The sequence below is a fragment of the Notamacropus eugenii genome, chromosome 1 (assembly GCF_028372415.1).
Source record: "Notamacropus eugenii isolate mMacEug1 chromosome 1, mMacEug1.pri_v2, whole genome shotgun sequence".
Lineage (NCBI taxonomy): Eukaryota > Metazoa > Chordata > Mammalia > Diprotodontia > Macropodidae > Notamacropus > Notamacropus eugenii.
This window is the reverse complement of record NC_092872.1, coordinates 487,952,815-487,968,024: the sequence shown is the minus strand read 5'-3', so window position 1 is coordinate 487,968,024 and position 15,210 is coordinate 487,952,815. Positions and strand designations below refer to the sequence as shown.

Here is a 15,210-nt window from a genome sequence, read left to right as displayed (position 1 = left end):
TCCCTGAGGTCAGTGACTGTGTCTATGCTTTGGGTTATAACCCGTATTCATTAAAGTACCCTTATACAGAGAGATAATGTGTGGTGTCCCACTCATCTAACTTACTGTCTGACAGTTCATTTAGCTCTCCCAACCAGACAGAGTTCTCCTGTAGCCATTTCCTTAACCTCCATGATATATATCAGAAATCATTCAAAGATACCTTTGTCCAGTAGTGTCAGGTCAAAAGAACCTGGACAGGCCTTTAGTTCCCACCACCACCACCATCACTACCCCTTCCCCAGCTCTCAATCCAGACTCCTACATTAACAGGGATTCAGAACTATCTTCAGAGTTTCATCATGATAAAAATTATTTCTTGCTCCTAGGCAACCCAACCCAATCCAACTGGACCCCACATTCCCTAATATCAACATGTTCCAAAATCATACATACCCTGGCCTGTTGAAGAATGGCTTGGGCTTGTGACTCCTGGGCTGAGACCATAGGTCCTTTTGACCCTGCATCACCTCCCCCTCCGAATCGGAACTGTGGAGCAAAAAACAGAGAGATGTCTGGAGTGGGGCTGGGAGTGGCAGAAGACCCAAGGAGAAGAAAGTACCTCAGCACACTTTGCCCCAAAGTTTGGGAAGTACATTTTATTCCATCTCGACATTGACAAGCTTCAAGGTCTATAGGAAATTATCAAATTTGTCAAAAGGAACCATAGTTCATTCAAACTGGTGGAGAGAATCACAGCATCCAGATTTCTATGCCAGGGTCCTTGTACCTAGATATGTGTTAACTTCCAGTATCCATTTGAATAAACTCTGCCAGGAGCCCAAAGTCTTACTCTGCTTTTACTCCCCCACCCCACCATTCTGATGTTTCACTGCGGAGATTCTGCTTATTATCCGGAATTTTTTTCAAGGAGAATCAAAACACTCTGCCATCTTTTTCAATATCTCACTCTTAAGATCATTATCCCATTTATGCTGAAAGACAAATGCAGAAACCAAAAGGGGATGCACCCAAGTCACTAGTCCTCATTTCCCCATCTGTAAGATGAAGCTAACATCACTTCCATCCTTGCTTCATAACTAAGGATAAAAGTAGAAAGTAGCAAAGTCCTTTGGAAGTAAAAGTGGCAGCTGGGCATAGTAGTGGCATGCCCATAATCTCTGCTGCTGGGCAAGGATGAGACTAGTGGCTCCCTCCAGTTCTGGAACTACAGGAGGGCAAAAGCCTATTGGGTGTCTGCACAAAGTCTGGCATTAATATGGTGAGCCCTTGGGAGTGGAGAGTCACCAGGATACCTAAAGAGGAGCAAAGCTGCCAGAGTTGAGGTGGGGAGGAAGGAGATTAAGCTTTCTGTACCAACACTGGGATCTGGCCAATGAGTGGCCACTGTGTTTCCAGCCAAGGCAAGATAATCCCCAAAAAGTCTAAAAACACAAAACAAAACAAAAATTATAAAAGTTGTTCACAAAGAACAGATATTGCTAAATTAATTATTGTGGTCTAAATATTAACACTCTGAGTGCAAGAGGATACAAGGGTTCTGGAACAAGGACCAATAATGGCCAGATGGACATTTCTCACTTCTTCAAAGATCTTTCTTAGTGCCTTAATTTATTTACCTTGCCTTCATTTAAAGAGGATAATGTTCCAGGGAGTGAGATGCTGCAGGTGCTGACACAGAGTCATGAATCTCCTCTGAAAAACCCAGAGAAACAAACAGTATGTCCTGCTTGGCAAAGAACCGGAATAATGAACAGGGAAAGTAGAGCATATTTTTTTGTACCTTAGCAGAAAGTACAGCTGAATGGACTCTGGAGGTTTAGGTACTTTGTCTAAATCTAAAGCAACTTGGCCACTTTGTTTCCTACCTACCAACTCCATCCTTCGGGGATTGAGATTTCTCTCTGTTCTTGTCACATGGACTTCTCTACTCCCTGCAAAAGCAGCCTATAGGGAATGTGGTGGAAATTCCTTCCCACTTTTTCCTTCCCATGATAAAGTATGAGAGGATGAAGAAGTTTAACATCTACTTATTCATGTGCTTTTAAGATATAGCCCTTGGGTGATGCTTAACTTATTTTAACCACCTCACAAGTGAATTTTTCTCCTGCAGTGAAGACATGTTGCACTAAGACATTGGTGTGATCTTACCTGACCTCTTTCATGACAGGCAGAAGATACTGTGGTAAAGATGGACAGGGTTAAGACTATAGATTGTAGCTAGGGAGTAGTATAAAGCTCATTGAAGGGATAGACAGGGGTTTGAGCTCCAAAGTAGTGTGTTCTAGTCACTGAGTTAACAACCAGCCTTAGATGTTTCATAAAAACACACAGTGGAAAGATACTCACAGGCAGCATAAGCATGGTCCCTGGAGGGCCTGGCAGACCATCAGCTCCAGGAAGGCCTGGGCGGCCAGGAGGACCCTATTGAAATAGGATGAAAACAGAATCAGTCAGGTTCATGGTTCAATACAACACCTCCTACATTTCCAGTACTGCATTTGGTACTGTAGGGAATAAAAAGGAATTAGAAGGCATGATCCTTTACTCAAGGAGTCTGAAATCTGGTTAGGGAGATACACAAACACATACACACACAAGCACATCAGAGAATAATTAAATATGATAGAGTCAAGTGCACTAGCATTTATTAAGCATCTAACATGGGTCAGACACCATCCTAAGTACCAATGACACAAAGAAATAGTCCCTGCTCTCAAGGAGTTCACAGCCTAAAGAGGGACATAATATGTAAAAAACTACATACAAGCAAGATACAAACAGGATAAACTGGAGGTAAACAACAGAGGAAACTAGCCTTGAAGAGGATTGTGAAAGGCTTCTTTCAGAAAGGGAGACTGCTGAAACTTGAGGGAAGCCAGGAGGAGGCGATAAGAAGGGAGAGAGCTGCAGGATGATGGGACAGCAGGCAAAAATTCCTAGAGTTGGGAGAGAGTATCTTGTGTGAGAAACAGCAAGGAGGCCAGTGCTGTTGGCTTATAGATTATTAGGAGGGGAATAAGGTATAGCAAGGTTGGAAAGGTTTAGGAAAGGACCAGGAAAGGCTTTAAAAGCCAAACAGAAGATTTTCTATTTGATCCTGAAGGTCATAGGGAGCCGCAGCAAAGTATTTCACTATATAGTACAAGCTATAAATAAATATAATAGACATTCAGAGAATGGAGAAATAACAGTGGGCTTAAGCTAGAGGGGAAGGTCTCATGGAGTAGAGGAAAAGAAAATTGGGTCTGGAAAGATCTAGAAGTAGAAGAGGGAGGCATTCTAGGAACAGGGAACAGCTTGAGCAAAAATGGTAACGTGATTTTTCGTTGGAAGGAGGCAGTGATAGGCATTGTGTCAGTCCACAAATTCTCCTTCTAAATTGTCATACTTACATTGGCAGACTACATAAATACTGAGGCAAGAACTCATTGACAAATCCAAATTACCCAACACTGTCAATGGGTGGGGTGTTTTTTTCATTTCTTTTTCAATGGATCCATGATCTCCTCCACGTAGCTAATTTCTCCATCAGTCTACACTGCAACCTATCCTGGTCTAAATAGTTTACGTAGTCATAGATCATCAATTGAGAACTAATTATTTGGAACGTGTGGTCATCTAGATAAGGGCTAGACTGAAGTTCACCATTACTTAACAAACTATTAAATGTACAAATAAATACTCTTTTAAAGACCCCTAAAATACTTCCAAGGCGCTAATTTATGTCAAAACAACTAAAGGGCTGATAAAAAACCATTTTTTAATCTATATATCAAAACATTCCCAAAGGACTTCTGCTAAACAACCCTTTAATTAATGAAACTTGTTAGCAAATTCTACTGTTGTATAGCCTTAAAACTATTATTTTTAAAATATACTATTATGTCTCTTCAACTAGTTGAAATTAGTGAGGTTTTAGCTATATACAGTAGACCATACATACTGTACAGAAAAAGCAGTTGAATTCTTCCCTCCCCTTGACCCTCATAAACAATTTAGAGGTGTTCTCTAAAGTCTTTTACTCCAGAGGGCAATAGCTGATATTTGCAAGTTCAACTATTCCATACTGGAACTTACTCAGTTGAGTTTGTTCAATTTCAGAAATTGAAATTAAAGAAATACCAGATATTTTTTCCCAATCCATAGCTAAGAAAATGAAAATTCAAGATAGTTCTCATGGGATTTGTAATACAGAGGGATGCAATTGCATCCTCTGAGCTTGAGTAATACCTTGGCTGGGATTTTGGACAGAGTTTTGGGTGAATAGGAAAAAAGACAGAAAAAGAGGAAGAGGGAGAGGAAGGAAGAAGGAAAAGGGAGAAAGGAAGAAAAAAATCACTACTAACTATGAATAGTATATGTGACTTTCTAAGAATCTTTCTTCAAAATAGTAGAATCCACTGTTTCCACAAGAAGAGATAAGGCTTTGTGCGTGTGTGCACACACACACACGAGCACACATGTCTGTGTAAACACAGGTAAGTGGATGCAAGTTCATACACATAAATGTATTCTCTCAAAGTTTTTGCATATGTTATCAGAACCTGGGGAAGGATACCATGAGAGGCAAACCTATAACTCACCAATGTTTTCCTCCCTCTACTATTTTGTTTTTTTAAGAAATTGATTTAAAATAAATATGAGAATAAAAAATAAGAACAAAATAAAAAATATAAGAATAAAATAAGAATAAGAATGAAATAAAAAAGCAAGAATAAAGTAATAAAATAAATAATAAAAAATAAATAAAATAATAAAATAAAAAATAAAAATGTAAGAATAAAAGAATTTAAGAAATTTCTAAAAGAAATACCACTTAATAAAGGTAACATAAATACACCTGTAAGTGTTCTCTAAAGTGATTTGTGGGGAAGAATAATCATTCTGGATTTGGAACAATTCCTCTGGGATGTTAATTTTGGAAACTTTTACGAATGAGAGGATAAATCTAGCAGAAAAAAAAATTTCGGTCCTGATACAAACTAGTTTAAATGGTCTCATTTTATCCTGTTTCTCCTTTCTTCAATCTATTCTCCACCAAACACACAAAATAATCTTCTTAGAACACAAACCTAATCATGCTGTTCCCTTGCTTAAGAATTTTCAGTAGTTCCTGATTGTCTCTATGGTAAAATGTCAATTCTTTAGCTTGGTAATGAAAACCCTTCACAAAGTGGTGCTAATTTATGGTTCTAGACTTGCTGAACATTATTCCTCTTCTTGTAGTCTGATTTCCAGCCAAACTGACCCACTTGCTGTTCCAAACCAGTCACAGACACTTACTAGCTGTGTGACCCTGGACAAGTCACTTCATTTCAGCTTCCCCAACTGGAAAATGGGAGTAAAAGCCTCTGCCTTCTAGGTGAGGATTAAATGAGAATATCTGTAAAGTGCTTGCACAGTGCTTGGCACCTACTAGGTACTTAATAAATATTTGTCCCCTTCCCCTGAATTTAGGATTCCATCTCCTGACACTGTGCCTTTGCTTCAGCAGGCTACCTATTCCCTATGCCTGGAAACTTCTGCCTGTTGGAATCCTCAGCTTCCTTGCAGGCACAGCTCAAGGGCTACCTCCCCTGGCTCTCCTCCCTTGTTAGGACACACTCCCTCCTCAAATGTTATCATCTAAAGAATATCAGCTTCTTAGGAGCAGGGGCTATTGTGCGTGTCATCTTTTTATTCTCAACACAGCACAGTGCCTGGCACATTGAAGGGTCATATTTATAATTTCATCAGTGGAGGCATTTAATAAATGCTTGTTGAATTCAACTGAATTGACCTGAAACAGTAACATAGCTTGAGAAAAATGAACAACAGACCTTAAAAGAGCCCAGTGATTTATCTGCAAAAGTACAGTCCCCTGAGCTGTAAGACAGAGGCTGCATTTCAAACCAGCCTACCCATTTTTCAAGACTACTGTGAAAATGGGCCCATGATATGGCTCTCACACTGTTTACTTAGCTCAAGTCAGACATATGGGACTTTCCGACTTAGCTGATGAGGAGTTGATAGGTACATAAGTCAGTTCCAGCTGCTGGATTAAAGGCACAATAAATAATTCGAGCTGGCCTCTTCTCACACAAAAAAACCTCTTCTTAAAATTTAGTACTTGAAAGATTGGTTCCCAAATCACTACCTTAACTTGGTGTCCTTGGTCAAACACAGTGGTTTTTTGTTTGTTTTGTTTTTAAGCAGTGGTGTAACATGATTTGCATCTTCCATGCATACGTACCAGATACACACACACACACACACACACACACACACACACACACACACACACACACACACTGAAGCTCTCCAAAAGAGGAAGGAGGTGTCTTGCAAATAAAAGAAAAATTTGGTATTTAAATAACAGAATGATTTTCCTGAAGACTAGGTAAGAGATTATTAGACTGAATACAGCTCGGTAGGGTAGATATGGGAGAGTATACACAACAGTAATTTGTTGCAGAATATTTGAGATTAAACACGTAAATCTTTATCTTAAAATCAGGATGAAATGAAAAAGCATGAGCCTCACAGTCTAGGATTTGGAACAGGTTGGTGAACAAAACCCTGAACATTGACTCATATAATGGCTGCGGGGAAAATAACTCCAAATCTCTCACAGACGCCTTTATCTTGACACATTCTACCTTTACCACAAGAAAGAATCAGAAGCGAGGAAAATAGAAATAATAAAGCTTTCTAAAGGTTTTCAAAATGCCTATACTTTAAAAAAAATTATTTTTATAGCGTTGTTCCCATGTAGGCATAAATTTGGAATTCCAACGGCCTCGTTTACACAAATTCAAGAGATAACAAGAAGCAAACCTAAGTGCCCTCAACTAAAGCGGTAGAAAATGTGTGCTAGGTCATGCGGTGTATAGAGGTCCAGGCCCGGAGTCAGGAAGACTTATCTTCCTGAGTTCAAATCCACCCTAAGACACTTATTAGCTGTGTGACTGTTGGCAAGTTACTTAGCCCTGTTTGCCTCAGTTTCCTTATCTGTAAAATGACCTGGAGAAGAAAATGGCAAACCACTCAAGCATCTTTGCCAGGAAAATCCCAAGTAGGGCCACAAAGAGTTGGACACGATTGAAAAACTATTGAACAGCAACAGTAGAAAGATTACTGATAAGTAAGTAAGTAGTAAGTAAGAGGACTGGTTTCAAACCCTGGCCCTGCCACTTGACGATATGACTTTGGGAGAATCACTTAACTTCTTTGGTATTTTACTCAGTGACCCCTAAGATCCCTTTCAATTCTAAAGCCATGAGACGGTAGTATTTGCACCAACCCTCCCCTTCATTCCAACTAACTTCACACTTTTATCGTGGGATTAGAAGATTCTGTCCATGCTACTTTCGATGGGCTCTTGCTTTTATCAAAAAGCCCACCCCTCTTTCCACACTTCCTAGGACCCTTTCCAAGGCACTCCTGTTTGTGGAAATAGTCAAGATATTGCTATTAAACACTTAACTATTGATGAAAATAGGCCCCTAAAAGGACTCTACTGAACAGTATGTTGATTAAGAGACTTTGCTAGAAAAGTCCATTGCTGCATATTCTTGAAAATATTCTATCATATAGCTTTAAGCAAAACTCAGGGAAGTTAAAGGACCTAACCAAAATGACATAGCTAGTGAGTTGCTAAACTCATGTCCTCTGACCCTAAACCCAGGACTCAGTTTCCTGTGCAGAGCTATGCTCAAATCTGTATGTGCTCTCTGGAGAACAAAACAACAGAATTTCTCTCACAATCGACCCAACTTGCCTCCCACCAAACAGATGCCATTCCCTCAACTTTTTTCTTAGGGAATTAGGGAAGAAGGAAAGCAAATTCTCCCCAAGCAGATGTCTGAAATATGCACCTACCTACTCAGGGGCTAAATGTGCTTCCTGGAGGAGTGTTTCAATTTTATTATTCTATGGTTTAGGGCATGCTCTATATCATGTTATGATATGTTGTGTTGTGTGTGTGTACGTGTATGTGTATTATGTAGACATATATATTTTTCTACATCTTACTAAAGTTTTCCTCCAATATCTTATCCTGACATGAAGATGACCCTGCCTTCTCAAAGGCTGCGCCAGCAGAGTACAATCTGATCTGACTAAAGTAGAAAGCCTTCAAATACAGACCCAGAGAGAATGGCATGGATGCTGCCCAAGGATTAGGCTAGCTTAGGTTTGATAGGCAGTGCAGTATAATGAGAAAGCAGAGGTCTAAGAGTCAAGAAACCTGCATCCTAGTCCTGCTTCCACCACTCCTAGCTGTATTTTCTTAGGGGAATCACTTCCCCTTCTATTGGTCTCAGTTTTCTTCTGTATAAAATAAGATATTTAGATTAGATGATCTCTAAGGTCCCTTTTATCTTTGAGATGCTAGGTTCATCACAGCATTAGTCCAATAAAAGAGGGATTATTAAGGATTTTCCCCCCTCCTCAGGATAGCTCAGTGAAATTATCTGTTAAGGCATAGATGGTTTTGTGATCTTCGTGGTGGAAGAAGCATCTACTTGGGTAAAATCATGAACCTTGAAGTTCACACACACACACACACACACAAACATATATATATAATGTTCACATATATATACACACACACATAATAAATACATGTTATGCATGTATGCATATACATATATAGCCACATGCATGTTATATATACATATACATTATATATACACATACATACACATTTATATACATACACATGTATATATATGTGTAAATATCCATGATCTATAAGCAATATTACCTTTTCCCATATTCTGACACCATTTATGGTATGAACCTGATAAATGTGTTTATAAAATAGTTTTTGTATTACCTTGCAAATAAGTCTTGAACATTTATTAGTCCACAAATTTACTTTACCAGCATGGCTTGCTCCCAGGAGGTAAAGACACAGTGAAATAAATGAATTCCATAACACTCACCCAGCATAAACTGTTACTCACAAGCCTATGGTTATTTTCAAAACTAATATAGTACATGCCAGACACCGACTGCACATAAATCAGCCAACCCCTTTTCATGCTGAAATTGCCTTGAAGCTGAGCTCCAGGACCTTGTAGCAGCAAACTGGGGAGACCAGCCACCAAGGGTATTCATTATACAGTGATCTCACTTTATATAAAGGAATCTCCCTTTATATAAAGGAAGCAGCTCGGTACAGTGGAAAGAATAGTGGTCTTGGGGTGAGAAGATGTAACAAAGTCAGATCCTGGCTCTGGTGCTTATCAATTGTGTGATGCTGGGCAAGCTGTTATAGATACGCTGTACCTCAGTTTTCTCATCTGTACAACAGGGATAACAACACAGAACAGTTGTGCAGAAAATACTTGTGAACCTTAAAGCATGACAGGGATGGGAGCTGTTTTTGTTATCATAAAGCTCGTGTCTGTCAAAGAAACTGGGCTTTACATCTGCTCTCTGTACTATATCAGGCTTGTGCCATCTGTATTCGTTATATTTCAGAGAATATGATTTCACCCACAGTACAACTGAACTCACATAGCAATGAGCAAGGAAATGCTGCTACACTTGACTGTCTTTGGCAATGAGCCTAAGTGGTCTGTTAGAGAAGGTGGACTGGCAGAAAGAAAAAAAAAGGAAAGAAAAGAAAGAAAGAAGGAAAGGAAAAAGGAAAGAAAAAAGAAAAAAAGGAAAAAAACATGGCTTGGTACAGGTATATATTATTTAATAGTAGGGAGTTGCTGCTATATGTTTATTAACCAGACTTTAGGGGAGGTGGGAGGGACTGTACACGCAACATATTTCAAAGTTTATTTTGCATTATTAACATTTTCCCCATCACTTTCTCAAGTCTTGATATTGGCAAAACAATAAATCAATCCCTTATCTGTAGCATTTGCAAATTTGTGAGGCATACATTCTCACACCGAAAATTTAACAATTGACCCAGTAGAGCCAGATCAAGCACACCCTTGGCACAAAACTTGGTCACAATCAGAGAATCACAGATTTAGAACTAGAAGGGACTTTGGAGGCCAATGAGTTTCACACTTTTATTTTACCTATCAGGAAATGGAGGCCCAGAGGTTAACTGATATGCCCAAGGTCATACATTTAATGACAGTAGTGGAAAGGGGAATTGGACCTTTGGTTCTTCTTCCTTCTTTCCGAAAAAGTTTTATGCTTTTTCCTACATCAAAGTCACTTCCTGCTATACCTCTTCTACCCCCATGAACCTTTCCTTGTAATGTTGGTAAGTAGTTTAGTAAAACCAACCACGGTAGCAACTATTATCTGGCAGTGTTTACAATATTCAACACCCACAGCTCCCTACTTGCCTGACTGAAGGAGACAGGTGTGCTTCCTTATCCCAACCCCAGACCTAAGAGTGGTCATTACAATTACATTATTTGGTTCTTTACGGAATTTTAAACAAAACTTTTGGGTAGGGGATGTCTCCTTCCTTCAGATAACTAGGATTTCTCACAAATACCTTTGGAGAAGATCCTGGGTTCTAGCATTTATTCTCATAAGAGAACATTTTTATGTCTAATGCTAATGTCATACAATGAATGAAATAGGTAGAGGGAGGTATCATTCTCAGTGATTTCACAGGCCTTAGAAACATGATTATTTCAATCAAAATACATTAAGCATACCAAGAATGGATACGTTCTGGTGGTTATCCAAAATCTATCATGGGGGTAACATCACAGCGGTTCACTAATGCCAGCTAGATCTCCCAAGAATTCATTAGATGATAAATAAGCTTAATTCTTTTTAATGGAAAACTTAAAACACCCAATGAGCTATAGAACTACAAAAACATTGTGCTCACATTTCCAAAACAAAACAATCCATTCTAATCCTATTATTTTGGGAAAAAAAAGACTTATCTGACTGTTCACTACTTCAGACCACAGGTAACTGGCGTACATTGTTAAATGGATAGCCATGAGGGCAATAACTCACTGTCAGGATGCTCAGTTGCCATCTAAGCAATGCTAATGTTACCTCTGAAGTCAGAAGTCTGCTCCAGAACTGTGTTGAGGGAGGGTATGTCTGGGGATAGGAGGGCAGGAGTAGTACTTTCAGGACTCTAATCACTTTTTGAACAGCTTATACCATGTATGCTTCATCTCTGCTAACTAAATCACAAGACTGTTGAAGGTAGGAATTCTTATTAATTAACTCCTTAATTAATTATTAATTAATGGTAGTTGCAGCTGCCAATTCCCCATGAGCTCTTTAGCCCACCCCCCACATCTTGGTGTGGCTAGTACAGGGTCTTATGCATGCTCAGTGCTCAATAACTGGGGCAGACTGACAAAATGCCATTGTGTTGTCAAATTCTGGCATCTTTGCAAATGTCATCCTGAGCTGTGAACACCCAGAGATCTAATGATTTCAGATTCTGTTAACTGCTTTGACAATATTCAAAAATGGGAAGTCTATTAGAGTTGTTTGTCCATGAAAATGCACTAGTGATTTGCACCGGTGCTGAAAGAATCAATTCTAGGCAGTATTGCAGTAAAAAAGTCATCTGGCCCCAAACTGGATTCAGTAGCCAAGATATGTGGGGACCAGACTTCTTCATCCTTCAACTCTTCTTGGCCACAGCATTAAGGTTAAGGAAGCCAGCTTGGAATGGATGATACCCAGCTCAGCGTCAGCTTTCTGACAGGAGGGGATGATAAAGAAGAGAGAAGTAAAATGAAAATACTAGCAGGAGAGATTATATATCAAATGTGTAAGGTCAGTTATGTATCCTAATTGCCAAGATGAGGTATATACAAGGCAAGGGGCAGATAGGTGGCACAGTAGATAGAGTGTAGGCCCTGGAATCAGGAAGACTCATCTTCCTGAGTTGAAATCCAGTCTCAGACACTTACTATGTGACTCTAGGCAAGTCATTTGTTTGTCTCAGTTTCCTCATTTGTAAAATGAACTGGAAAAGGAAATGGCAAACCACTCTAGTATCCTTGCCAAGAAAACCCCAAATAGGGTCTTGAAGATCTGTATACAATTTAAAAAATGTTGTAAGCCATTGAAAGGTACAGGATTTAAGTCTAGGGCACAGATTGGAGTGTGTGGTTCATCTCAGGGATTTACTGCGTTCTTACTCTGACCATGGATTTAATCACTCTTGAACCAATCCCCAACTCTTTATTCCTACTGCTACCACTCTAAAACAAGCCCTGAATACTACCCATAAGGACTACTGCAATTGTTTTCTGACAGGTTTTCCTGCCTCCATTCTCTCCACTCTGTAATCCATCTCTCATGCCATTGCCAAAATAACATTTTTAATTCAGAGATATGCTCATGCCACTCCTCTGCTCAAAAATCTTCAGTGGTTCCCTACTGTCTACTAGACACAGTCCAAACCCCTTTGCCTGGCATTTGAGTCTACCCATAGTTTGATACCCCTCCCTCCACATTTCTAGTCTTTTTTCATATAACTCCTCTCTACACACTCTGTGGGTACAGGAACATTTTTACTACTGCTTGGCACATGAACACCCCCTGTGCTCTTCTGTTTTCATGCCTCTGGTACACCCGTTCTTGGTAAGTGCTCCCTTCCTCTCTTCACCTGCTGAATTCCTAGCCATCCTTCAAAACCCACCTTATATGCCATCTCACCCTTTCCCTGACAACACTGGTGTCAATAAAAATCTTTCCCTTTGGTCCTAAAATAACATTTTCTTTTGTACTTCTCCAATGCATTTTCAGGTCTTGTTATCTATCCTAGTTAACTATGTTTGTTTTTTATCTTTCTACTAGACTATAATATAAATTCCATGAGGGTGGAGATCATGTCTTATCTGAACTCTTTATGTCCCCCAGGACCTTTAGTTTACAGTTCTCTTTATATAATAAATACCTAATAAGTATCAGATGCATGAATTCTTATCTAAGAAGGACGAAATAGACCCAACCAAGCATTCCCTGACCTCTGTTTCAGTGTCCCTTGGACTGAATAGACTATCTTAAGCCTAGGATGCTCCTTAGCTAAATGAATTGCCTCAATTGGGAATATTCTAACAGCACATCTGGATGCAGGTATGCATATTCATAGCTTCACAACCAGTCCCAGCGAGACATGGAGAGTAAGCCTTATGTTGTGTTCCTGTTTCACACCTCACTCCTCTACATATTGTCAGAGACTCCAGCCCCAAAGGCAGAGAAAGACCAGATTATTGCTGGCAAGAAATCAAACTGTGAATTCTATTCCAGACAACAAAAGAGGCCATTCTATATCACAATCACCTGTACAAGAGGCATGATATAGTGGAAAGAGGAGTTGCTCTGGAGCCATTTGACCTAAGTTCAGATCCCATCTCTAAGGCTTACTACCTGTGTGACCTTGGAGAAGTCACTTGAGCTGACATGGGTGGCCTCTAAGGTCTCTTTCAGCTCTAGGTTTATAATCCAATGATAAACATCCTCAAGATCTTAATGATCAGAATTAGGGAACATATCTCCATCATTCAACAACTATTCCAACAGTGAAGGGAAAGCTGGCTCCCCATGCTCAGTCACAGAGGGTCTCCATTGATTCTTTAGCACCTCCTGTGGGGCACAGGATTAATTCAAAGACATGGGCCCTTAGCCACGTGTTCCTTTAAGAAAATCAGACGTCTTCTGGCACAGGAGTTTGGTTTTCCAGGAACACAGGGGTATCCTAACAGGTCTATAATGCTCAGAACTATACCCAGAATTTGTGGTTCCTCTTCTGTGGATGTTTGTTTGTTTGTCTGGATGCTCGATTCTGTGGAGAAGACTGGGAATAACAGGGTATAGAGCCAAGAGAAGTGTGGGCAGATTTGGATAGGTTGTTTGACAAAGATGATCTTTCAAGTCTGACTGCTCTAGCCCTCCACGTCCTCTGATGTGGCAGACAGTGCCACGCAGAACTAGGCTTTCACACCAAATATCCAAGGCCACGTGTTACCTCGACCTCAGCACTTCCAGACTGGAAACTGGCAATCACAGAAGATAAGTGAGAAGAAAAGTAAGATGGCATGGATTATAGATTTAGGGCTGAAAGGGACCTCAAAGGTCATCTTGTCCAATTGTCTTATTTTCTAGATAAGCATACTAAAGCCTGTTGATGTCAGGTGACTTGCCCAAGGTCACACAGTTAGGAAATGGTAAAGCTGAGACAGGAATCCAGCTCTCTTTACTCCAGTGCCAACTTTCTTTCTACTGCCTGTTCCACATGGATTTCCATTGCTATCAGAGCCATATAACAACCCTTCTGAAAAAAAATAGTTTCTCACTTCTTTCCATGTATCTTTTGTTTTTGAAGAGGACCATGATGTCAGGGAACTGATGTCATTATATGCAAGTGAATTGGATTTAAGTGGGGCAGGACTGTGCAAAGTCACCAGCCTCACTCTCTTCTCCAGAGCCATCAAGGTCCAGTGGGGAGATATAGATCAGGACAACTGGAGATGGCCCTGGAGACCTCAGCCTTTTAAGGCCTTTAATGGGTCTTCAACAGGTCTAGGTTTGACTGAGGCTATACCCTTTCAGTGATTAATTCTAGGTAAGAAACGATGCCTAGCTGGAACATAATCCATACCTAACTCTTCCATAAAACTTTCCCTAATACATCTAGCATTCACACTGATTTCTGCTTCTTTTGAATTCCTGCAGCATTATTGTCTAGACTAAATAATTTGGCTTTTTGTTAGCTATGGTCTTATCTTCTCCAAATAAAGTGTGATCCTCTTGAAGGTGCTACATATCATGCCCTCTGTAGCACCTTGCCCCTCTTTAATATCCTACAATACCCAACAGTCTGTACCAATTATATGTTATTGTTTCCTTTCAGGAGTGTGTGCTTCTCATCTAGACTATGGGCCGCTTAGAACAGGCTTTGTATTGTAATCATCTTTCTTCCTTCCCCACAATGTCTAACACATAATCTTACACAAAGGAATATTTAACATACTTGTAGCCTGGTTTCAAAAAAAAATGCTCAAATCCTAATTCACAGCTTCTAATAAATGTAAAGCATCTGCAATATAGACCTCAGACACAAAGGATTTAATACCATCCAAAGCCTTACCATGGAGCCAGTCAGACTCCTTCCATAGAGACATATTGGTCCTCAAAGTCTAGGCCTTTGGGCATCAAAAGTATATTAGACTCCCTGTGTTTTGTTAACCTGACTACATGCTCTTCATGCAAAGAGAGACAAGAAAAAATCACAATAATGCAGTTTTTCCCAGC

General features: G+C 39.8%; 1 protein-coding gene across 2 annotated transcripts in view; it reads right to left on the bottom strand.

Moving 5' to 3' along the window:
* The window catches only part of COL5A1 (collagen type V alpha 1 chain), a 296,840-nt gene that overhangs the window by 120,515 nt on the left and 161,115 nt on the right, over positions 1-15,210 (bottom strand). For both annotated transcript variants that reach the window (XM_072632909.1, XM_072632910.1), the window contains exons 12-13: positions 2,350-2,424; positions 436-528 (exon numbers count right to left, since the gene is read on the bottom strand). In XM_072632909.1, coding sequence (XP_072489010.1) covers positions 436-528; positions 2,350-2,424 — 168 coding nt within the window. The remainder of the gene's footprint in view (positions 1-435; positions 529-2,349; positions 2,425-15,210) is intronic.